Source organism: Neofelis nebulosa, chromosome 4 (genome assembly GCF_028018385.1).
Source record: "Neofelis nebulosa isolate mNeoNeb1 chromosome 4, mNeoNeb1.pri, whole genome shotgun sequence".
Lineage (NCBI taxonomy): Eukaryota > Metazoa > Chordata > Mammalia > Carnivora > Felidae > Neofelis > Neofelis nebulosa.
Genome location: NC_080785.1, coordinates 111,096,138 through 111,119,260, shown reverse-complemented (window position 1 = coordinate 111,119,260; position 23,123 = coordinate 111,096,138). Strand labels below are relative to the sequence as shown.

The following is a 23,123-nucleotide window of genomic DNA, read 5'->3' as shown; positions in this document are numbered from 1 at the left end:
CTGGGAGCACGGGTGAAGGTGGCACGAGGGCGTTCCCACACACCAATCTGGCCTCCTCACCCACGTCAGGAGACCCCATGCAAAGCCAGACGTGCACTTCCCACCCTGTTTCTGAGTATCCTCTCCCACATCTGAGATGTGCACCTGCCAGTCACCTGGGTGGCTCTTGGCACATCTCCATCTGCGGCCCTCTCACCCACACACCCAGGGGGCACCCGAGGCCGTGGCCCCGGCCTGCCGAGCCTGGAGTGCCTTCTGAGCCATCCCGGCCACCCCTGACTATGCACCGCCTTCGCGCTAAGGGCAGAAACCGGATCCTGAGGCCGTGAGGGTGACGGGCGCGGTCCGGCACACGGGGCTCCAGGAGCCACCCCGCCTCACCGAGGAGTTCTGGCACTGCAGGCTGGAGCTGTTGAAGCGCAGGGCGGTGACGCGGGCCGGGCTCCCCGGGATGTGGAAGAGGCACTCGTACCCACGCTGGCCCGACTGCGGCTGCGGAAGGTTGCGCGCGGCCAGGGTGATGGGCTTCACCACGCCCACCGGCACGTAGATCTGGGTGGAGGGCAGGATCTGCGGGCAGTCCTGGGGACAACAAGGCTTCGGCTGAAAGGCTGGGTGTGAGCGTGGTGCCCCCTACTATGGCCCAGACCCCCGTCTGTGCACAGAGCCTGCGGGCAGGCACCCCTGGGCCCATTTTACACACTGGCGGACTGAAACCTCAGGAACTGCCAGCAGGGCTGGAGGCAGGAGGCCTGAGTTCTGCACCTGCCAGGCTATGGCCACATACTATAGGCCCTCTCACCTGCGGGCCCAAGTGCCCCGCCTAGCATGCTATGACCCCACTGTTCAGCACCGAGGGAGCCCCATCTGGCCCACAGCTGAACAGGCCCTTGAGGCAGAAGCAGCTGAGCATGGGGCGTTGGGGCTTGAGCTCACAGCTGGGGGCCCAGGGAGCATGTAAAAATAGCCAGAGCTGCGCAGAAAAACAGCCCGGGGCCCCCAGGGCCAGCATTTGGGCAACAAACTGATGCAATGGCCCAGCTTCCTTGCAGCACTGCCGGCAGGAGCTGCGGGAAGGGAAGGCCCCGCGGGAGCTATGCTGAGCTGGGCTTTAAATAGAGATGCTGAAAACAGGCCATAATCCCCAAGCCCTGCAACAGCTCCCACGGCAGGCACAGGCCCAGGACTGGCTCTGCAGAGGTTCTGGGGGCCTGAGGAGGGGCCCGGACTCTGGCAGGGACAGACAGGCAGGATGGCCACTAACTCCCGGGTCTGCAGGGATGCCCTCCCTCCCCTCCTCCACCCCGGGGAGAGGCAGGTGATGGGGACATGTACGCAGAGCTACCGTCCACGTGTTCAGGCGCCCACACCTACACCAGCACTTCCCTGGCCATTTGACGGGGTGCCCAGGCCAGCCCCCATGCCCAGGGACCCTCCTGCTGCCTCTCCAGCCCCCGGCTGCCCCTCCTGGACCCCCGGCAGCCCTGGCTCCTTCTGGCCACCAGGACTTGGCTCCCGTCACCCCCCAAGCTCACACGTCCCTCTGCAGACACTATCTCTGCTGCCCAGGAGGCCCTGGTCTGTCCCGGGCTGTAGGCTCTGTGCCCGCATCAGGCTGGAGTCTGGCTGAGGCTGTTCCCTGGCACCATGCTCCTGAGGGGCCACCTCCCAGGAGATCCAAACCAGAAGCAGAGATAGGAAGAGGGGAACCTGAGGGGGAGGAGCCTGCTCCTTCCAAGCAACAGGACTGGTCAAGTTTGGGCCTGTGTCATTCTCCTTAGAAAAGTCCCCATAAAACCCGGACTACGGCTGAAGACGGTGTATCATTAGGATGAGTCCCTTCCCACGGCAACCTCCCTGGACCCCATGACCACCCTCAGCCCAGTCCTGAACCCTCCTCAGGAGGGTCTGCACATGCTGTTCCACCCAGGCCCACGACAGCCCTCCCTGAGGTCCCCAGACCCTGGGGTCACTAACCAGCTTCCTGCTGCCCCACGGCCCCCCTGCCTGCCCTCAGGACACCTGTGCCCAGCTCCTCATGTGGGCCACACTCCGAGGGAAGCCCACTGCCCATCCCCACACCCTGGCTCTCACACCAGCTGCTCACCCAGATACTGCTCCCGCCAAATGCCCAAGGTCCCTGCCTGTTCCTGGCCTGCCCCTGACTGCCACCTTGTCCCATGATGGGCAATGTCACAGCAGGGAGGGGACAGGGGCCTGGGGGGTGATGGTGGAGGCTGGTCGGGGGAGGCTCTGTAAGGAGTGGCCTGAGGCACGCTGCACCTCTTCTGCCCCCACAACCACCCTCCTGCCCCGTCCAACCACGGGCACGGTGTCCACTGCAAACAAGGGCCCTGGCCTCCAGTTCCGGCTCTGTACCCTCTGACAGGATCCCAGGTCGGCCGGTCCTGGTTCCGAGCGCCTCGGGTTCCAGGAAAAGTAGCCTGGCTGTTCATAAATAAAGTCAGCGCCCTGCCCAGGCTCCAAAATAATTACTACCTAATTACTATCAATTACTACGCGGTACCTCAAATGACTCCGAAAACCAACCGCCCACCCTGCAAGTCAGTCTGATGGGTTCCCTCATCCACACGGATTCTGGGCGCCGGGCCTTTCCCGCCTGCCCACACACCTCACCGTATCGGGTGGACAGTCCCCCTCTCCCTGCATCGTCCCTCGGGCATCCCTTTGGTCTATCGCCCCCACACAGAAGCCCAGGTGGGAGGCCTTCCCTGAGGACCACGAAGCACATCAAGAGGCCGCCAACAAACGCTACTGGTTGGCCTCGGGTCAAGGTGGCCTTGGACAAGGTCCCGAACAGCACAGGCCTCTGGCGCAGCGTCCCGGCCGCCCATGGGAGCTCTCCCACTGCCAGCTGCAGGCGACACCCGGCTCCACCACGCCTCTCAAACCCTGAGCTCCTCAGGCTGGCCTCACCTCAGACACGTTGACACGGCCCTCCAGAAAGGCGCAGTCGGCAGCGTTGTGTGTGCACACGTGGCGGTATTTGCACCAGTGGCAGGGGAAGGAGCCGTTGACACAAGACAGGCAGCTGCGGGGAGAGGGCAGGCGTGCTGACACCGGGGCGACCTGTGGCTCCACCCAGGGGCCGCACGGGGCCGCATCACCTGCCTGCTACTTCTTCAGCAGTTCACAGTGCCACCTCAGGACCTTTGCACTGGCTGCTCCTCCATCCCGTGCTTCCCTCTCTTTGCACTGCCTTTTGTCCGGACCCTGAACACCTGACAGTCCACCCCAGTGTCTGCTGACACAACCTTCCTGGTTACGGACGTGACGAAAGCCTGCGCTGTGCACCGAGGTGACCACTGGCCACACCAAGTCACACGTGACAACAAGCACTAGGAAAATGTGCTGGTGCACGTACAGAACTGTCTTTTAAATTCCAATCTCATCTTAATTAACTTGGGTTTAAATTTAGGAGGGAAGCCGTCGCTGCAGGGCCCAGCAGAGCCGTGGCGGACATCCGTCTCCCTGACCAGAAGGCAAGCTCCGCCTGGCAGGCGCTTGTCCGGTTCTCTCCCACACGTCCCCAGGGCCTAGACAGGTCCCTGCGGCGCTGTGGCCTGCGCAACCTCCTGTGGCTGCAGCCCTGTCATCTCTGCAGCCCCCATGGACCCACTTACACTGGAGAAAACTACCTCTAGCTTCTCCCAGGGACCTCCCAACCCGCCGGCCACCCTGCTTCTCCCGAGACCCTCAATCCCCTCCAGCTCCAGAGTCCTGCCCGCTGCTCCAAACATCCCAGCCCACCCTGGATAGAGAGATCATAACCTAGTAATATCAACACCCAGGCCCTCAGTGGGCCCCCACGAAGAGGCAGGCAGTCTGCCGGTCAGCCAACAAAGGCACAACTGAAACCCAGGTGCCTCTGGCTCTGTGGCTGACCCATACACCTGGGTGGGCCCCCCGATCCCACTCCTCACACGTCAGCAGCCTGCGAGAGGCCGGCGAGACTCGCCTTGTTTGAATCGCACCTCGCTCCCCTCCCCTGCCCTGCTCTCACAGCCCCGGCCTGAGCCTCCTCTCCATCTGCCGCCTGGAGGCCGTGCCCTCGCCGGCCCCCCTGCCAGGTGAGAGACTCTTACGAGGGCCTCTCCTCCCGCCCTGACCACCGGGCCACACAGAGCCATGCCCTGCCCTGCCCTGCCCTGCCCTGCCGGGGTGGTCAGTGCAGGAGTCCCAGGACACTCACGACTGGTGGACGCTGCAGTTGTAGAAGACGAAGTCCACGGATGCAAACTTCTTGCCTGTCTCCTTAGACTTCAGGTAAAGCTTGACCACCCGCTGGTCTCCTGCAGAAGCAGCACAGGCCTGAGTCATCGGGCCACCCGGGGCTGCAGGCCCCAGGACCCTCTCCCAGGGCCAGCCCGGAACAGGGACAGGCCTTGCCAGGGACCCTCCCCCCTCACCACCTGTACGGCCCCTGGCTGCACCCCTCCCCCTCAGACCCTGGGAGCCTCCCATGGACAGGCAGCTGCGGCCCCATCTCCCAGAGCAGGCACCTGCTCCTTCCCCTGCCAGCCTACAGTGACCACGCAACACCCATTCACAGACCCCACCAGGACGGCTCCAGGTGCCGCTCTGACCCCCGCCCACGGTGGCACTCACCCTGGCCTCGTGTGATGGGCGCCACCTCCCGAGCAGAGGGCGAGCGGCAGTGGATGCGGCCGTCCTCCAGGATGCTCTCGGACTCGGTGAAGTCCTCAAAGGAGCAGTTGACGCCGGCAGAGAGGTCGGGCACGTTCCAGGCCTGCAGCACAAGCTGGGCCCCACAGGAGGCTTCGGTGAGCAAGGAGCTCTCATCCCCCCCCCCACCCCCGCTGGTCGCCCCGACCCCGCACCAGGGCAGCCACGCTCACCGGAACCTGAGACATGGTGACGGAGACGTTTCGAGGCTGCACCGTCAGCTGCACGCACTGCAGCAGGTCGGAGGCGAAGCGCTGGGGCTCGTCCGCCCGCTCACAGGCGTCCTGCCGTGAGCAGCTGCGGGCAGAGGGTGCTGGGGCTGGGCGTGGGGGAGGAGGCCAGAGGGGCACCCCGACCCTCCGGGCCCTGCTCAGCAGGGCTGTTGTCACCCATGCTAAGGGAAGCCCACCACCTGTACCCCGCACCCCGTCTTTCGTGGGCGGCGCTGGGCGTGCCATCACTCAGCCAGTCAGGCAACTGCCAAACGCCCTGCCCAAGAGAGACCCGGAGGTGCTCAAAAGGGAGCCGTGACTGCCTGAGGTGCCCGGGACGGCCACGTGGGACTCTCCCAGGTCAGAGGCTGCCAGGCAGGGGTGTCCGGGCCCTCAAGACTCACATGCTGTGCAGGACACACCAGCCACAGTGGGGGTCCCGCGACCCCAGGCACAGCTCGCACGATGCATACTGCACACAGCTCTCCACGGGCACACGAGTCACCTGGCAGCACGGGAAGCTCGGCGTCAGGCCCCCACGAGGCTCGTCCCCGCAACCCCTGCCAGCCTCACCTCCTCACCGCCGTCGCGCGTGTGTGTGTCCTGTTCCCACACACGAGCGGGGCCCCCGTTTCAGGCCGCTCTCTAGCATGTTCTATTCAAAGGCTAGTCCTGAGTGACCCTGACTTGGCCAAATCAGGCTAAACAGGCCAGGGCCCTCTGCTGGGAGGCAGCAGTCAAGGAGCAAGCAAGTCAGTGCAGGTGAGACATCCAGGGAGGAACTGACCACTCCAGCCAGAGTCACTCTCCCATCTGTCCGGATTCTGAGTTCTCCAAGGGAGCGTGGGCTCATCAACTCCAGTCCTAAGCACAGAGGCAGGCTGGGCCCCTCTTACCCCGACCTCGCCAGCTTGGATGGCACTGAGGTCCTCAGAGAAGTGGAATGACATGACAGCTGGGAGAGGGGCATGCGGTCACCAGGTTGAGAAGGTCAGAGGCTGGCTCCAAGCGCTAGGCTGGGAACACAAATGCGCGGCCTCGATAAGGTGGGCCAGGGCAGGTGCCAACCCCATGGAGATGGGCAGATGAGGCCGGTGCTGTGCGGGCCCGCAGCCCGAGAACTCGGGGCCCCAGATGTATGCTCCCAGTCCTCAAATGACACCAATACTCCCACAAAGCTCTTATTCAAGTATCTGTTCCTGTGGATATGCAATTGTTCAGGGAGAAATTGGGAATTCCAAGTCTGACCGGGGAAAATCTGGAGCCAGGGTGGACAGAGTAGGCCAATGATGGGGGCAGACCCACCCCGCAACGTGTCCTGCAGTGGGTCACCCACCTGCTTTTCCGTCATGGCATAGAGGTATTGGCGGTCGGGGCTGAGGACCAGGTCACGCAGGATAGGGCTGCTCTCTTGGGCCACCACACTCTCATAGGCCAGGGCTGGCCGGCCGCCAGGGTTTCCCAGGTCTACCAGGATCTGTGGCAGTGAGGGATTAAGTGGGGCTGGGCCAGCAATGCCCAACGCTGGCCCAGCCCCACAACTACTTAAGGTCAGGGGTCTGGAGCCCCTCCCCCAGCTGCCCCCCAAGCCCCGCAAGGACAAGGCTGAGGCTTCCAACCACACCACGGAGGCCATGGGGGACAAACTTCAGCCCCGTAGGCAAGTCCTGACCTAGCCCCTTCATCCACGAGAACAACCACAACCCACCACCCGTCACCGGCTGTACAGCCAAGCCCTGCACAAAAGTGGCAGGGGCCCCACTTTCCTTGGGGCCAGGCTGGGTGCCCCAGAGGAAGGCATATTTGTGCAGGGGGTAGAAAGGCACGAAGAGGCAGCAGGGGCCTTCAGGGAGAGTGAGGTGTCCAGTGTGGCTGAGAAGTGACACCAGGAGGTTCCAGGGCAGGGAGGTGGCATGGGAGTGAGGGGCCCCAGTGAGGTCCTGGAGTGGGGTGCACCCCAGCAAGAAGGCAGGAGGGCGGGCGTCTCATCGGCATGGAAATATATTCCAGATCCCAAACAAACCGGGCGCTAATTAGCCAGCTCTTCTCTGCAGCTTACGATGCTGCAAGTATTTTTAGTTGCTTTTACCAAACAAATGTATTTAATTAACAGAGAGACCCAGGGGGCTTTCCAGAGACGGGACTCATGGGGCGGCGTCTGCCCAGCTCCGCCAGTCCCGGGCAGGCTCCCAGGGCACAAGGTGGCCGGCCCTGCTCAGGCCCGCCCCTCTCTGGCTGTGACCCAGCAGCCAGCCCACCTCTCCACCTCCGCCTCGCCCCAGGCTCAGCCCAGCACCCCTCCTCTGCACCCCCACACTGACAGGACAAGGCAGGTCTCCTTGGTGGGGGTGGCCCGTGGAGCTGGCGAACGCCCCTGCGCTCTGCGCTGGCCAAGGGCGGCCAGCCAGGGTGGGGCGCTGTGACTCTGGGCCAGAGGCTGCCGGCTGAAGGAGAGGGGGAGGGCCGCATTCCTGAGAGCCCGAGGCCACCCCCCACATCCGCTCAGCTGCCTCCCAGCCAGGCAGGCAGGCTTAAGTCAAACCAGACCCGGAAGAGCTGAGCCCTGAGCTGGGCAGGGGGAGGCGGCCACAGGCCCGGCCTGGAGCTGCCCAAGTGGCTTCAGCCCACGGCCTCCAGGAAGAAGGGGTGCTGGGTGAGGGGCCATGGCAGCCCAGCCTCAGCGCCCCTATGGGTGAGCGTGGACGGGACCCCAACCTGGACCCAGCCGGCCCCACGAACCTTCCGCCCTCGGGGGTGGGCAGTTGCTGCTGGCGGGGAGTCTGCAGCCACAGGAGAGCTCAGGGAGGCCAGCAGTGCCACCTCTGGACACCCACACTGCCTGGACCCAAGGCCCAGCACAGACACCCAGCTGTGCAAGCGACATGGTGCGCTGACCCGCTCTCTGCCTATTCCCCTACCTGTGAGATGGTGATGACAGGCACCACTCCCCCTGCCAGAGCTGCTCTGAGAATTAAATAAGGACCAAGCCACTGTGCCAAGAAGAGGGGACAGAGGGCGGCTGGACCTCAAGGCAATCACCAAACCCCAGCAGCCACAACCCAGGCCTGGCAAGGCCAGCCTGGACAGTGGCCAGGAAGCAGGGGACAAGGAGGTCAGGAGGGCAGGGCCTGTGTGCAGGCCGGTGCACCCGTGGGACTCAGATCTCCAGCCCTAGTCTCAGCCCAACTGATCAAATCAGGACTTCGGATTTCTCCCAGAGCCCTGCCTTACACCTGTGCCTCCTCCCTGCAGGTGCCTCCTGCAGCCACCCAGAAGCACAGGCCAAACCCCAGCCCTCCCAGCACCAGGCCCCCTCCCCCAGTGCCCCAAGCCTGGCCCCCCTCCACAACCAGATACCAGGGATGGATGCCCAGGAGGCCTTGACAGCCTGGCCTGGCCAGACCTCAGCCCCTTGCATGCAGGGGGCGCTCAAGAAGTGTCTGCTGAACAGGGACACTCGAGGGGCCCTGCCTCACCGAGACACATGGACCACCAGTGTCCATATGGTGCTGACTCTGACCAACCCCCTCTACCAGGCCTGCCGTCTCCCTCCCTACTGAGGGCTGAGGGCATGGGCCGGGGCATGGACGTCCTATCCAGGGGCACTCACAACCCAGCAGGGACAAGGGAAACATTACAGGGAAGGGCACAACCAGGGAGCACACCAGCAGGAGCCATGGAAAGGGGCAGGCAAAGAGCAGGATCCTAGGGGACGTAAGAGAGGAGGCAGGCCAGAGCCAGACTCTGAAACGCCCCGCCCCTGGGCCGGCAGCACACCGACTCCAACAGGTGGCACCCAACAGCTGCAGTGGGGAGCGTGCATGTCCAGCTGTCCATCCGCCACGCATCCATCTGTCCACCCATCTGCTCAGCACGGGGCAGCCCCGGCCCTCAAACACACAGAGGCAGGCCCCAAGGAGCTGGGACATTTCTGGAGAAAGCAGAGTAAGTGGGGGTGCCAGGGAGGCACAGCTGGCAGGCCCGTGGGTGGATGTGACGTGGGTGACAGGCTCCACACTGTATACTGAGTGGCCACCGTCCAGGCTCAGCAGGGCCCCTGCATGCACACGTGTGACCGTCGGATGGGCAGGAGGTGTCCAACCCAGCAAAGACCAGTGCTCAGGACATGCCTGCTGTGTCACAGCTGGTTTTCAGGCTGCAGGGCCGGTGCAGCACAGACAGGTGAACCGAGACTTGCGAGGCCCTGGACTGCCACTTGCACCTGGGGACATAGAGTCTGCTCCAAAAGCGGGAGGAGGGATGCAGTATGCCGCCAGGAAGGCATTCCAGGGACAAGGGGCGTGCAGGGCAGGCACAGGGCCAGGCGGCTGGCAGGACAGCAGGACATATGCCACGCTGCCGGGAGCACACGTGCCGATGCCACTCCCCTGCACACAGCTGTCCGGTCGAGGGCCACCCACCTGGGGATGGCCCACCCTGGGGCAGCCGGCCCGCAGCACACACAGGAGAGACTTCCGGCATCCCCTGGGATCTTCCCTCCCACCTCCAGCTGTCACCTCTGTGCTCTGCAAACCCTTCCCCAAGACTACCAGAACCTTCCACAACTAGCCACGACCACCTTCCCTCCCATGTCCCACCACAGAAGAACCTCAGGGTCCAAACTCGGCTCTGTCCCTCTGCCATTGGTGCCCTTCCCCACACCTGCTGAGAAAGGACGCCTCCTCCTCCTGCCTAGATGGCTGGAGAGGAGGTGGCCAGCCTCCCAGGGCATGCCTGATGGGCTACACCACGCCCAGGCACCCACCCGCCCCTGGCTCTGACCCAGAGGGACAGAGCCACTCCCATCCAGCCTCTGGCCCAGCCCTCTGGCTCACCCACTTCTCCAACCTGGGTTTTTTTTCCCCTGTACCTCTGTACGTGGGGGAGTCCCCTACATTCTGAGCTGAGGCACAAGGGCTGTCAGTGCCCCCAGAGAGGGGCCTGGCCCCAGCAACCTCTTGGTGCCAGGACCAAAAAACACTGGGCCACACACGCACCACCACCATGAGGCATCAACCGCCTGTTCCCACAGAGAGGCCAGGTGCAGTTTCACCTTCACCCCAGGCCAACAGGTCCTGGGGACCCAGGACACACGGTAGGGGGTGAGGGGGGGTCCTGCAAAGAGAGCCCTGTGCAGGGCCAAGGGGAGGTAGCCAGCAGCAGGTGGGCAGCCCCTGGCCCTGGGGCCTAAACCCCAGGCCAGCCCAGCCGGCTGCCCCCGCACCCATCACCGCGTGGCTCTCGCCAACTGCTGCGGCCTGGCCAGGTCAGCTGTCCGTCCAGCCCAGATCTAACAAAGAGCCCATTCTCTGTGCCGAGGGCGGGTGGGGGCACTGGGAGGATGTCTGGGCCACGCAGGCCGCTTGCCAAGGCCGGCACGCGCCCTAGCCGCCCGGAGGCAGGGGGCTGCCCAGCTTGGCCCCGACCAGGGAAAGGAAAGAGTTCCCTGCTCTACCCATCCCGAGGTAACGGCCCTCGTGTCCCTATCTGTGGAATAGTGGTGCGCTGACTAAACCAGAGAACAGGTGAACAGGACCCCAGGTGATGGGACAGGCAGAAGATGGGAGGACAGCAGCCAGTGAACCGGCTACAGGGCTGGGACCCCATGGGTGTCTTCCTCCTCTAGTACGTACAGCTGCCCAGCCTATTCCCAGCCCCCTGGGCAGCAGAGTGGTCCTGGGAGGGGCTGCCCTCTCTCCTTGAAGGAGCCCATCTTCCTTCTCCCGGTGAGGGCCGTGTGGCCGTGTGGGTGAACCCAGCTCCTGGGCCCCTCTCATCCCCTCACCAGCTGCCACAGGATTCCCCCCACCACCCCCGCTCCCTCCAGCTGGGGGCAGCTTCCAGGCCCCTTCCTGGGACCATTCTCACAAAGGCCAGGAGGAATTTGATATTGGAAAAGCAATTAACAATTTCCTCTTGGCAGTACTTGGGTAATTAAAACATGATTTGCAGGAGGCCCAATGGCTCTAATTGGGCCAAACACACCTGGCGAGATTGGGAGGGAGAGTCCCAAGAATCTTGTCTTTTTCAACCCTAGCCCTCAACACAGAGGAAAGCGGACACCAACCAACATAAACAGTGGTCCTCTTTGACCCTTGGTCTCCTCATCTGCCAGCAGAAATCCACCTCACAGGGCTGTGTTAGAGTTCAGAAGCTCGTGGTTCCAACAGTAGGGGAGGAAAGACTGCTTGGAAAGCTGCCTGGAAACTGGGCCCCCAAGGCTAGATGCTGCCATGAGGTCGAGGTGCACAACCACCCTGGGGAATCTGCCTCACGGCCATGGAGGCCACACAAAGCCGGGCCACAAGGCAACACAGATCACACGGCCTGAGCTTTGGCCTTACTGTTCTCTCCTTCCAGAATGCCCTTCCTGGAAGACCCCTCAGTGGGGCTGTTCTAGTCTATGTACCCACCTTGCTGCAATGCCACGGGTTCCCACGCCCTGACCCCTTAGAGGACAGGTCCTGGAGGTCAGGGACCTATCTGTCCATGGGCGGGGGAACTACACACTGCAGGCAGTAACCCTGGACCTTCACGAGGCCACCTCCACCAAGCCAGGCCCACAGCTAGGTGCACACAGGGCTGGGCACAGGGTGGCCACTGCCTGCCTGCGCCCGAAAGCATCATGCTCGTCAAAAATGCCTAGGCGCCCCTGCTGTGGCTAAGGCCTGATTGGCCAGACCCCGCAGGAAGGTGGGCCTGTAGTGTAGGGCCAGGGGCGGGACCCTCCATGCATGCCTGTGGGTGACTGCTGACCACCGACGGAGGGGCAGAAAAGCAGTGCTGGCACTGGTTCTGGGACAAAGGGCAGGGGAGTCACTAGACAGACCCAGGGCGGGAATGAGAGGCCCCTGCGCCCTCTGGTGCCATGGCCCGGAGAACCAGAAAGAGCATAGCATGTCGTCCCCAGGACACACACACGTCCCCCAGGGTACCGGGCAATACCACCAAAGGTTCCAGGGACCACGTCCTTAGCAGGAAGGGGCAGTGCCCCACAGTGACCCACGGGGCTCCACAGGCACAGCAACTAAGACACACGGGAAGCAGGCGGCCGGGACCCCTCTACTCTCCGCTAACAACACTCTGGAGGGTAGAACTCCACCAGGACCCAGTAACCTGCCCCAAGCATGGCTGTATGAGATCAACCACTCGGCCAGGCAGTACCACACCTAATCCTGGAAATGGCAACACCGACAGTTCTAGAGCTTCAGGACAGGAGAAGAAGAGAGGCCCAGCGGCCCTGCTCCCAGGTGGAAACTCAACAGCAACGCGGCCCTGCACGCGCGGAGCCTGTGCCACAGAATTCACGTGGCAGCACCACCACTGCAGACCCACAGGGAACAACGCTGGGCCTGCCCCAGGCGGGAGGGCCCCGTGCACGCAGGTCTGCAGTACACGATGTCATCACGACACAGAATGGAGCACGCCTGCCCACGACAGCACGGGCGAGCCCCACCAATGACAATGAGGAAGGAAGACAAAAGACGACGTGCTACATGACCCACAAAAAACCCCAAACTGGCATAACAGCCCTAGGGACGGAGGTTAACCAGTAAAGTGATGCTTGGTGGGGGGAGCGACCTTCCCAGGGACAGGGGGCCTGGCGTGCTTCCCATGACATGCTCCAGGTCACACACCCACAGCTGTGTACTTTCCTGCGGATACATCACAACTGAGAGTGGACGTCAGTCATACACTAGGCACGTGCAGGAGGCCGCGGACCTCCCTGCCCCACCCCCCGCCACGCTACAGGCAGCCGCGTGCTTGTGCTCAGGGCTCACGTTCCAGCATGATGAGGACACCCACAGGCATGGTCACCAATGGTGCAGGCTGCCCCTCGGAGCCTCTGTGGGCCTCTAGAGGTCAGGTCACTGGGAGTCAAGGGCATCCCCCTGCCACACAAGATACAAATCCAGGGAGGTGGTGCCACTCCCTGCCGCTGAGGAGTTCGGGGGCTGGGGGCCTGGTCCTGCCCAGGATCTCTCTCGGGGCCAACATCTTTCCCCCAGCCCCTCAGGGGCTCCCCAGTCAGCCTCCCGCACAGACCTGGGCTGGGGGAGCAGGGACCCCTGCTGGACGCGCAGAGCAGGCTCTGACCCAGGACAGGTCCCTGGTGCAAGGACCGTGAAGAGGCCCACACTGCTCTATGCAGGTCTTGGAAACACCACCAGACTCCCAGGATCTCTGAATTTCAGCATCCTAAGGAGAGTGGAGCGGGGGGGGGGGGGGGGGGGGGGGGGGGAGGCGGGGGAAGGGGAGTCCTAGGGGAATGGGAAAAGCATCCAAGGGGAAGCTTTTAGAGCCGTGAGGCCACTGGAGGTTAAGAGGTATCTCTGTCACTGGCAGCCCAGGCCCAGAGCAACCCATGCAGATGCTCAGCAGCTACCAGCACGGCTGTGATGCTGCAGAGCCAGGGAAGAGCTGGGGCCCTGGGGCCCAGAGTGCTGCTGCCACAGCCGTGTTCCTCCTCCACTCAAGGATCAGCACACAGGAAGGAACAGCAGCCTCCCATGGGCTTCCCAAATGCCCCCAGGAGGCACAGCCCACCCAGTGCTGAGGGATAAAAACCAAGGCCCCAGCAGGAGGGAGCTTCGCCAGGCAGGCCCCCCTGCTAGCCAGACTCCAAAACGGCCCGGCCCAGCCCTGGAGCCCAGCTGGGCGGCCATCCCGCGGGTCCCACCCCAAGGCCAGGCACCCTGCAAGCCAGTGATGCCACAGCCCAGATCCCCATGGTCATAAACTGGTGGCCCACGGCACCCTTAGGTTGACCCACAGTGCCTTCTAAAAGCCCGTCATTAGTTGCCAATGCTTAACAATAAGAGATCTCACACAAAATGCGGATTTCCAGATTCTCTTGAAAAACCAGATGCTCAGGCAGACGGGGCCCGCTTTCTCACCTGGCACAGCCACCAGAGCGGCAGGGCTGTGTTCCTCAGCCCAGCCCCTGAGCCCTGCAGCAGGGATGGTGCCAGTGCAGGGCTAGTCTGGCGGTGCCCCTCCCCCGGCCCAGGAGGCAGGCACTGTCCCCACTTCTGCTCTGCAGAAATGGAGTCTAAGAAGGCCTCCAGACTGCGGCGAGACAGAGCAGGCACCCGCTGGCAGGAGCCTGGGGCGGGTCCTCTCCCCACCCACGGTGAGCACCTGGACGGACTCAAAAGAACTCAAACCAGGGGCCACCCTGGGGAACTCCTGCCAGGGTCCAGGGGTCCCTGGTGGCCATTTGGGGCATTGGGGGGAAGGTAACACGCAGGACTGGGGATCTGGGGTATCAGCCCAGGAGGACAGGCTGCCCCTGTTGGCGGGGAGGGAGGCAGGTGGCGGGCAGAGCCTCTGGGGAAGACCAGGGGAGTCAGGGAGCACTCCCAGCCAGCCCTGAACAGCTGAAGTTGGCAGGTCCTAAATTAATCAGTTACAATTTCACACAATGTTCGCTCGTTCTCGTTCGGTGGGGCCTGGCAGAGGGCCAGCCGGGTCCCTAGAGCTCACCAGTTACTTCTTAAAGCCCAAGAAGACCCAGGCCTGGGGAAGATGAGGGTGTCTTGGGCTTTGTCAGTACAGCAGGCCTGCCCCCAGGTCAGCAGTGGGCAGGGGTCCCCGGGGCCCAGGCTCTAGCATGTGACGAGGACAAAGGACAAGAATCAGGGAGAAGGCAGTGCTGAGCTGGACCGGAGGGCACCCCGTGGCCCGTCCTGTCCTGGCTCAGGCCCCTGGACCAGAGCCACTCCCACCCCCAGGGTGGGTCAGAACGACACGGTGGGAGACACAGGCTGGGCCCCAGCTGAGGAGAGGCACGGTCTCCCTTCACAGTGGGTCAAGGCTGGAGGCCTGGCAAGGGGACCTGGGGGAGGTTATGGGGCTGGGGCAAGCAGAATGGCACTGGTACCTCTTCCCCCAGCCCCCACCCTGCTCCAGACCTCCACCCGCAGAGGGGCCCCAGGGAGTGGCATGGTGTTCAAAGGCACCATGAGCCCTAGGCAACAGGGAGGCAGAGAGAGCGGGACAGCCGTGCTCCCCACAGGAGCTGGATGGAGCCGGACCTGTTCCCAGGGCAAGGCAGGGCCAGGCAGTCACCGGCTGATGCGCTGGGCTGTGGGAAGAAAGAGCCCTGAAGGCTGGCAGCTCAGGGCAGGAGTGGGCAGTGAGAGGCTCTTGGAGGTGGGGCTGCCCTAGACCCCGGGCTTCCTCAGAGAAGGGACACTGAAATCAGGGCCCCCGTTTCTTTTCCAGAGAACAAGGAAGGAGACTACAGTCATGAGCAAGGACCCTGGAGCCAGTAAGCCTGGGCACATGCTGCAGCCACCATATGCCTCAGTTTCCTCATCTGTCAAAAGGATGGCAGGGTTATTGCAAGGACTCAGAGAGGCAGCACCACAAGTGAGAGCTAGCTGCATGCCCGAATGGGACCACACACACACACCAGGCTCTGGGCTTCTTCACGCTATGCTTGGGGGGACAGGCTCAGAGAGGCTACACAGCCAGCCCCAGGGTCACAGAGCTCACGAGGGAGAGAGCGGAGACCACACCTAAACTCAGCCATTTGTATGGGATTAAGGTGCAAACAACTGTCTGTGGAGCTGCCCAAAACCCCCCTTCAACTTGGGTGGGTGGGTGCAGGTGAGTGGTGGATGGGGCAAGGCTAGGGCATGCCTTCATGGGGGAGCCTCGAAACTAACGTGGCTCTAATTCTCCAATGATGGGGCTCTCCCACCACCAGGCCAGCAGCCCCTGGGCACTGGGTCCCACGTACCCCTAAAAGGGTGCAGTCCACACACTCACGGTGCAGTGCCCAGCCCAGAGGGGTCCAGGGATGGAAGGAGCCAATGTCCAGGAAAGACGGGGCTCTGGGAGGCAGGTGCAGGGGTGGGTAAGGGAGAGAGCAGCAGAGGTTTTCTTATGAATGGCCCTAAGCCCAGCTCCCACTCGACACAATGGGCCTCAGTTTCCCCTCTGCGGGACCAAGGCAGAGAGGAAGGAGAGCAGGACCAATTAGACTCACAGAACTCCCACCCAGACAGCGGCCCTGGGGCAGGGGAGCAAGGCCAGAGCCAGCGAGGCAGCCGGGGAGGCGGGGCCAGACTAACCCGTTCTCCCAACCTTACAGGGTGGCCTGTGGGCACAGACAGTGCCTTAGCCAGCTGCCTGCCAGCCCACCCACCATCAAATGTGCCACTCCCAGCCCCAGGAGCCCAGCCTCCCACTGGGTGACAGGCTCCAGGGCGCCCTGCAGGAGTGTCTCCAAGCAAGCTTCACTCCGCAGCCCTGCCTGGGGGGCGGGGGCGGGGGCAGGGGGCGGTTCTCACTGCAGCCACACTGGCCCTGCCAGAGCACAACCCACCTGACACACACCCCCCCCAGGGGCTCTGCTGCTTCCTCCCCCAGCCCCATGTACCCTCCCTGGGGTGGGAAAAGGGGGTGCATGCTGGGTGGGGGCCCCACCCCTGGGAAGGGAAAGAGCCTATGCCCAGGCTGCAGACAGCACACTTGACACTAGGGTAAAGAAAGTGGGTCACACCGGAGGACCAGCTCTGAGGGCATGGGGGCTTGCCCAGAGAGCAGCAGGGGCTGAGCTGACCGGCCACCCAGCCTCACTGGCTCGTACGGTGCCTGAACCCCGCAGCACCCCAGGGCACCCCATCCTGGGATGGCCTTCAGTCCACATCTGGGCTCCTACTGCCTCAGGACCACCCCAGCCCAGAGCCCACACATCCAGGTTCATTTCACAGATGGGAAAGCTGAGGTGAGCAGTTGGGCGGGGGGGGGGGGTGGGGGGGTGGGGGGGGAGTGTCCCTTCATAGAAATCTCAGACCCAGTGAACAGTGGAACATGATTCCCAGGGCACCCATCGTAGCGGAGACAGGGAGACCCCCTCCCGCACAACCCAGCACAGAAGCTGAGAGCAGGCAAGGCCCTTCTTGGTCCCAGGCCCAGCCCCCACCCACGGGTACATGCTGGGCGGGGAGCTGTGTCAGCACCAGGCCTGGGGACAGCTGTTATTTCATCTACCAGGCCCCGCCCCTGGACTGACTCTGGGGCTCCCAGACGCCCCCACCCTACAGTCACCCCAGAAACTTCCTCCCCAGCAGGCCAGCCCTGTGCTGGTCTGGTCCCACTCACCCAGCAAGTTGGGACTGACCCACAGGCAGCTGCTCTCAGCCCCCCTCCAGCCCTCCAGCGGCTGCTCCCTGGCGGCCTCGTGCAGCTCAAGGCTTGCTGGTGAGGGAAGGGGATGCAGGCACCACGCAGGCCCTGCCCCACGGCACCCCACCCCTCACCCTGAGGAGCCCTCATTGCTCTGGAGTCACAGTGCTCCCCCTGCACCCACCAGCGGTAGGCAGGGGCAGAGGGGTGCTACCCTTGCCCTGCCCTTGGCCTTGCTGTCTCCGCGCAGGGCGGGGGCCTCCCGCCAGCTCCAGAGTGCTGCCTCAGCAGACACTGGATCCCCCGGAGGGGAGGGGGCCGTGCAGGCGTGCCCTGCCCCCACCCCCCCACGGCCTTCCTAGGAGGTCACTGTGCACCCTCAGAGAGCAGGGCCAGCATCTCTCCGTCCTGGGGGGCTGCAGGGGGTTGGGGCTTGGCCAGTACCCTGACCCACCCTCAGAGCCCCTGAAGCCCAGCCAGAGCCTTTACACCTGCTGGACACCGAAGCAGCCCCACAGGAGGGGCATGGAAAAAGAGACACAAGGGGAGCTGGGGCCTGCTGAGGACCCTCTCGGTTGCCACGCCTGGCATTGGATCTGGGCTTCCCAGCCCCAGAGCAAGGCTGTCTCACATCCCCAGGGCTCTGCCCGCCCCATCACCCCCGTCCCAGGCCCTGACCTTGCGGATGCGGCCACTGCGCGTGCCGGTGAACACCACGGTGCGGCCCCGGTAGTCATAGGCAGCCACGGCGGTCAGGCCGTCGTCCTTGTCCACGAACAGGGGCGTGCCCTCGATCGTGACTGTGCCCCCCAGAGGCTGGTTGAAGTCCTGCCCACAGAAATCATCGTCGATCTGCAGGGGCTGTGGGAAGGGAGAGGGTGAGACCCCGGCCCCGTGCAGCCAGTCTCAGGGGTCCGGGTGTCTTCTGCCTGAGGGCAGCAGGCATTGCAGCCAAGGCTGGCCAGCACCCCCACTAACTGGGATGGGGGGGCGGGTATGAAAGAGGCAGGGGCTCATGGAGGGTCCTGAGAGGGGCCAGGCTTGAGCCAGGCCACACAGATGTGGCAGACCAGGGATTCCTGGACCTATTGGACAAACAGAGAAGCCAAGGCTTGCAAAGCAGCCCCTGAGGCCTGGTGCACATGCCCAGCGTGGGGCTCATCTCCCACACAGCTGCTGCACACAGGCCCCCTGGCTAACCTGTGGGTGGGAGGGGGAGAGCAAGAAAGGAAGCAGCCTAGAGGAGACCAAGGAGGGAGAGCAGCCACCCTGGGGAGCAGGCCCATGGCACGGGGCAAGGGCCAGCCCCCAGGGGGCTGTGTGGTACAGGGAGGGCTTATTCGAGACAGGGAACAGGGAACACACCCAAAAGGCAAAGGCGGAGGTTGGCTATGAAGCGGTTACTGAAGGGACAGGAAGCGATCAATTCGTGAGGCTCCAGAGAAGATCGAAAGGGCCTGGGGGAGGGCAGGCTCCAGGGGGAACAGGGGGACAGCTTGCTCCCCTGAAGCAGTCTCAGGGTCTGAGGTTTGCAGGGAAGAGATCCCTAACGCAGATGGAGTAGGGAATGCTGAGGTAGAGCTGGGCCGAGAATCCCCAAGTGGTCCCAGGAGCAGAGACCTAGACAGGGCGGCTGTCAGACAGGGGGAGAGGGGATGGACCCAGCCATGGGCACAGGCCGTGAAGAGCACTGAGTGTGACCTCAGCAGGAGCTGCTCTTCCAGGCCTCAGTTTCTCCAGATGCATAACAGAGGTCAAATGCCTTCCCTGAGATGCCAGGGGAGGATGGACAGCACGTCAGCCTGGCACATAGGGGCCTCGCTTTGGAAGACGGCCCCGTCCTGATGGGTGCCCCACTCCACCCAGGGGCAGATGTGAAAGGACCTTTGCCCTCCAATCCTGCCCTGAAAACAAACCAGTGTCACTCCCAGTATAGAGATGAGACAACTGAAGCCACATGTACCAGGCTTTCCCTGGGCTGCCCAATGAGCCAGAGCAGAGGGCTCCCACCTGGGGAGGTCACCTCAAAGTGCCCCTGAATAACAGATCCTACGGCCTAGGGGAGTGCATAAGATGCTCCCCATTATGCAGCTGGACACAGTCTGGTCCCTTTGGGGCCTAGAGACAAGAACCGTGGCTGCTGACCACCAAGTACCCAGAGTCCATGCCTTTAGGCTTCCCCAGAGTCAGGGCTGGTGCCCTCAATGCCACTACCAGGTGAAGCCAGAGGCCCAGAGAGCAAGTGCACACCCCAGAGCAAGGGTGAGCAGGGCCTCTCGACAGAAGACTAAGTGGGAAGACAGGTCTGGGACCCACACCACCCCAGTCTGGCCCCAGCCAGCTCTGCCTCTTACTGGCACTGAGCCTCAGTGACCTCATCTGTAAAAGGGAGACAAGCCAGGGCAGCAGGCATCCGGGGCAGTGCGAAGCACATGGCCAGTCCTCTGCCCACTGCCTACAGGGGCTCCTGGACTGGTGGACACGGTCCCATCGCCCTGTCTTCAAGGAAGCAAGATGGCGGCAGGCACGGGCTGGGAGGCTGACGCCCCAGGAGCAGCCCCGACCCTCTGAGGGACGCGGGGCCGACGGCGGCCCTGCACAGGCGCCATGGATGGGGACGGCGCCTACTCACCGAGTTGATGCAGCCCAGCTCCTTATTGAGCAGCCAGGGCAGTGACAGCTTGCCCTCGCCGCGGTAGCAGGACTGGATGCGCTCCTTGATCTTCTCCTTGATGGCCCTGAGCGTGAACAGGCACAGCACGGACTCCTTGGGTGGCTTCACGCGGTTCTTCTGGCCCTGCGCGAACACGGTGAACAGCACGTCCTCGTCCTCGGCCAGGCCCAGCTGGCGGGCCAGGGCACGGCCGGGCCGGCTCAGGTAGGCGTCCTGCACCAGGCGGTACTCCACGCCCGCCTGCTCACAGCCAATGGGGAACTCGACGTACGAGTAGAACTTGGGGTCATCCACGCACAGGCGCACAATCTTGGAGGTGAAGAAGTGCTCGCCAGCGGCGTCGGGCGAGGTCAGCTGCGTGTCCAGCTGCAGGGTGAGGTAGTAGACGAACTGCTCGCTGCGGAAGCTGTACACGTAGTAGATGTCGAAGGCCGGGAACTTGGACAGCGTGTCCGAGGGGATCTTGAGCTGCGACGACACAAACTCGTCCTGGTACACGAAGCCGAACATGTCAGCATCCTCCTCGTTGGCCATGAGCCGGCGGCTGGACAGCGTGGGGAAGTACTCGGACTTGCCGTCGATGGGCGTGCCCACGAAGAGTTTGGCCTGGCCCTGGCCCGGCGGCCCGGCAATCAGCACGCCGGCCATGCTGCCCGCCTCCCGCACGCTGGACAGGTAGTGCTCCTTGCGGTGGTGGGGCTCGCCCAGCTTGAAGAGGTCGTCCAGCCGCAGGAACTGGCAGATGCCCTGGGAGGCGCTGCCGCAGGCCAGCAGGCGGTTGGCGGCGTAGTCCAGGAGCAGCAGCTTGTTGACATTGTCGGTGCTGCCCAGGCCGTGTGGGCACGACTGCACGCTGGGAGGCGGGTAGCACTTCTCGTTGTCCTCCACAGGCCCCGTTACGTGGGCCCGCAGCAGCGTCAGGTTCCCCGAGAGCTTGTAGATGCGGTTCACCGCGCCCACGTACACCTCACCGGTCTGCTCATGGACCACCAGGTGGGTAAGGCCCCAGTCGCTGGCTGAGAAGGTGCGGAAGGCGGGCTGCGGCCCCCCACCAGCCCTGGGTGCCCCCGCTGCCGCCCGTGCGCCCCCCAGCAGCAGCAGCAGCAGCAGCAGCGGGAGGACCCGCAGGCTCAGACGTGGCAGTGACATGGCAGGCCGGGGCCGCGGGTCGAGGCGCTCAGGTCCTGCAGAGGCGGGAATCATGGGGCCGGGAGCCTCAGCCCTGTGAAGGAGAACAAGCGGGAGAGGGTGCGAGTGTGTGGGCACAGGCCGGACACATGGGAGAGCACATACACACCCAAGTACACACGTGCATCCCATGAGCTGTGTGTGCCCAGCCCACGCGGGGACATCCCATGCTCCACCTCCAGGGGGCATGACTTAACCCACAAGGAGACACCCAGAGGTGCAGACAGGGCCCCTCTGCAAACTGGGCCCTGCAGGCACGGAGAGGTTCACCAAGGGGTCCCCAAGACCAAGCCCGCGAGCACCACGAATAGCATGGGACACCCACTGGTGTCCAGACATGTACCATCAATGCCTGGTCCTGCCGTTACCAGGCAGAGGAGAGAAATGGACCCAAGAGCAGGGAAGCAAGAGACGAGGGTCGAGGGTCCAGACTGGGAGCCTGGCTGACACCTCAACCTGGAGGCCATCACCTCCTGACTCGGAGTTTCCCCGTGCCCTAGGGAGCACCCCCTCCTCTTGCCACCAGCTCCAAGCTCCTAGGGTGGGTGACCATCTCTCTGCCTGAGGCTTGGGGGATACGTGCTCCCTAGCAGGCCACAGAGGCTCCCAGTCACAGGCACCACCCCCATAGCAGACAAAGATACTTGGGCCCATCACCACACAGAAGGCAGTTCGCAGAGAGGGAGGGAGGCAGTCTGGGTCACCTTGGCCCTGGAGCCACTTGCTGGCTGACCCTGGCCCAGCCCCTTGCTGGATCTTGAGCCCTGCACTTCAAGAAAGAATCCAGAAGCGCTACACTTCCCACCCACCATCCCCATACCCCAGCCAAGAGGTGCCCCCCATGCTGCCAGCACAGCCCTGCCCCCTCCCAGGCTTCCTCTGCCTGCCTCTCAGCTCCTCCTCCATACCCTCAATCCCAGGAAATACGAAGCCCTCCCAAGAGGAGGGGGGTGGCTCCCCAAGCCTGCCCCTCAGCAGTGGTCCTATCTCCCCAGTCTGAGAAGCCCAGAGGCTGTCGTCCACCTGCCAGAGGCTCCTCCCTCCCATCAGATCGCATTCCCAACTTCCTCCACCCCCACACCAGGCTTCAGGCATCCTCACTTACACTTTCCAGGTCACACTCTCTGCTAAGGTCCATCAGCGTCATCCCCAAAGTCTCCCCCAAACTGCCCACCCCTCTCCCACCTGGACAAGCACAGCCCTTGGCCTCACCTGAAACACGCATCAACAGCCCAGGCCCTACACAGTAGCCTGGGCCCCATTTCTGAAGTGCACATGAGATCACCGGCCCCCAAATCCTACCATGGACCCCCGCTTCCTCTACAAAAGTCTCCTCTCCTCCTGGCCCGGCCACTGGTAGGTGGCCCTGACCGGAGTCCCTCCTCTTTCCCAGCCTCAGTTTCCCAAATGAAAATGACAATAGATCCTCTCTCACGGACAAAAGCGGGAAGGTTGGAGCATGCTCGCAAGGCGCCATCAGCAGGAGAACCCTCCTGGTGTTAGTTAGGAGGGGCCCTGCCCTGGCTCATATAGACCGGCAGCCCCATTTTGCAGGTGGGGAAGCTGAAGCCCAAAAAAGATAGGTGTCCTCTGCCAAGTCCAGGGCAACGGGCCAGACAAGGCCTGTTGGGCCGGGGGCTCCCACAGCTGCCCCTGTAGCACAGGGCCCCTCCGCTCTCAGCCAGGCCTTTGGACTTGCTGTCCCCTCTACTGGGATGCCCTTCCCTCCCCTGCCCAAACACGGGCTCAGGTCTCAGCTGTCTGCCCTGACCTGCCAGCCAAGGGCGGCAGCCTCTTCCTGTCAGCCAGTTACTCCGTTTTAGTTTGCAGCGCAGGGTTCGCTCACGGTCATTACTTATTGTTCCCCAACTTGCGCTCTTCCCACAGGAATGGCAGTTCCATGAGACGGAGCCTGGCTCCCCGCATGCTCCCAGAGCCAGTGCCAGGGCCCGATGCTTGTGAATGAATGCGTAAATGAACAGGTCCCGGGCAGAGCAAGGCCTGCTCCTTCACCTTGGCCTCAAGTCTCCACATGTTCCTGTGCCGAGTCAACACCCGCACCCACCGCTCGGGTGGGGAAACTGAGGTTCAGGGAAGTGAGGAGGTTAAGCCAGGATCCCACAGCAAGAGGACCAGGTCGTGCTGCCTCGAAGGACCCTCGCAGCTTTCTGTCACCTGTCTTTCCTTGAGGATTTTCACTCAGA

At 63.4% G+C, this 23,123-nt stretch overlaps 1 protein-coding gene across 1 annotated transcript in view; it reads right to left on the bottom strand.

Moving 5' to 3' along the window:
* The window catches only part of PLXNA1 (plexin A1), a 49,378-nt gene that overhangs the window by 22,855 nt on the left and 3,400 nt on the right, over nucleotides 1-23,123 (bottom strand). The window contains exons 2-10 of the mRNA XM_058725769.1: nucleotides 19,690-20,953; nucleotides 17,736-17,918; nucleotides 6,256-6,396; nucleotides 5,324-5,424; nucleotides 4,881-5,004; nucleotides 4,630-4,783; nucleotides 4,214-4,313; nucleotides 2,938-3,052; nucleotides 382-582 (exon numbers count right to left, since the gene is read on the bottom strand). Coding sequence (XP_058581752.1) covers nucleotides 382-582; nucleotides 2,938-3,052; nucleotides 4,214-4,313; nucleotides 4,630-4,783; nucleotides 4,881-5,004; nucleotides 5,324-5,424; nucleotides 6,256-6,396; nucleotides 17,736-17,918; nucleotides 19,690-20,934 — 2,364 coding nt within the window. The 5' untranslated portion in view covers nucleotides 20,935-20,953. The remainder of the gene's footprint in view (nucleotides 1-381; nucleotides 583-2,937; nucleotides 3,053-4,213; nucleotides 4,314-4,629; nucleotides 4,784-4,880; nucleotides 5,005-5,323; nucleotides 5,425-6,255; nucleotides 6,397-17,735; nucleotides 17,919-19,689; nucleotides 20,954-23,123) is intronic.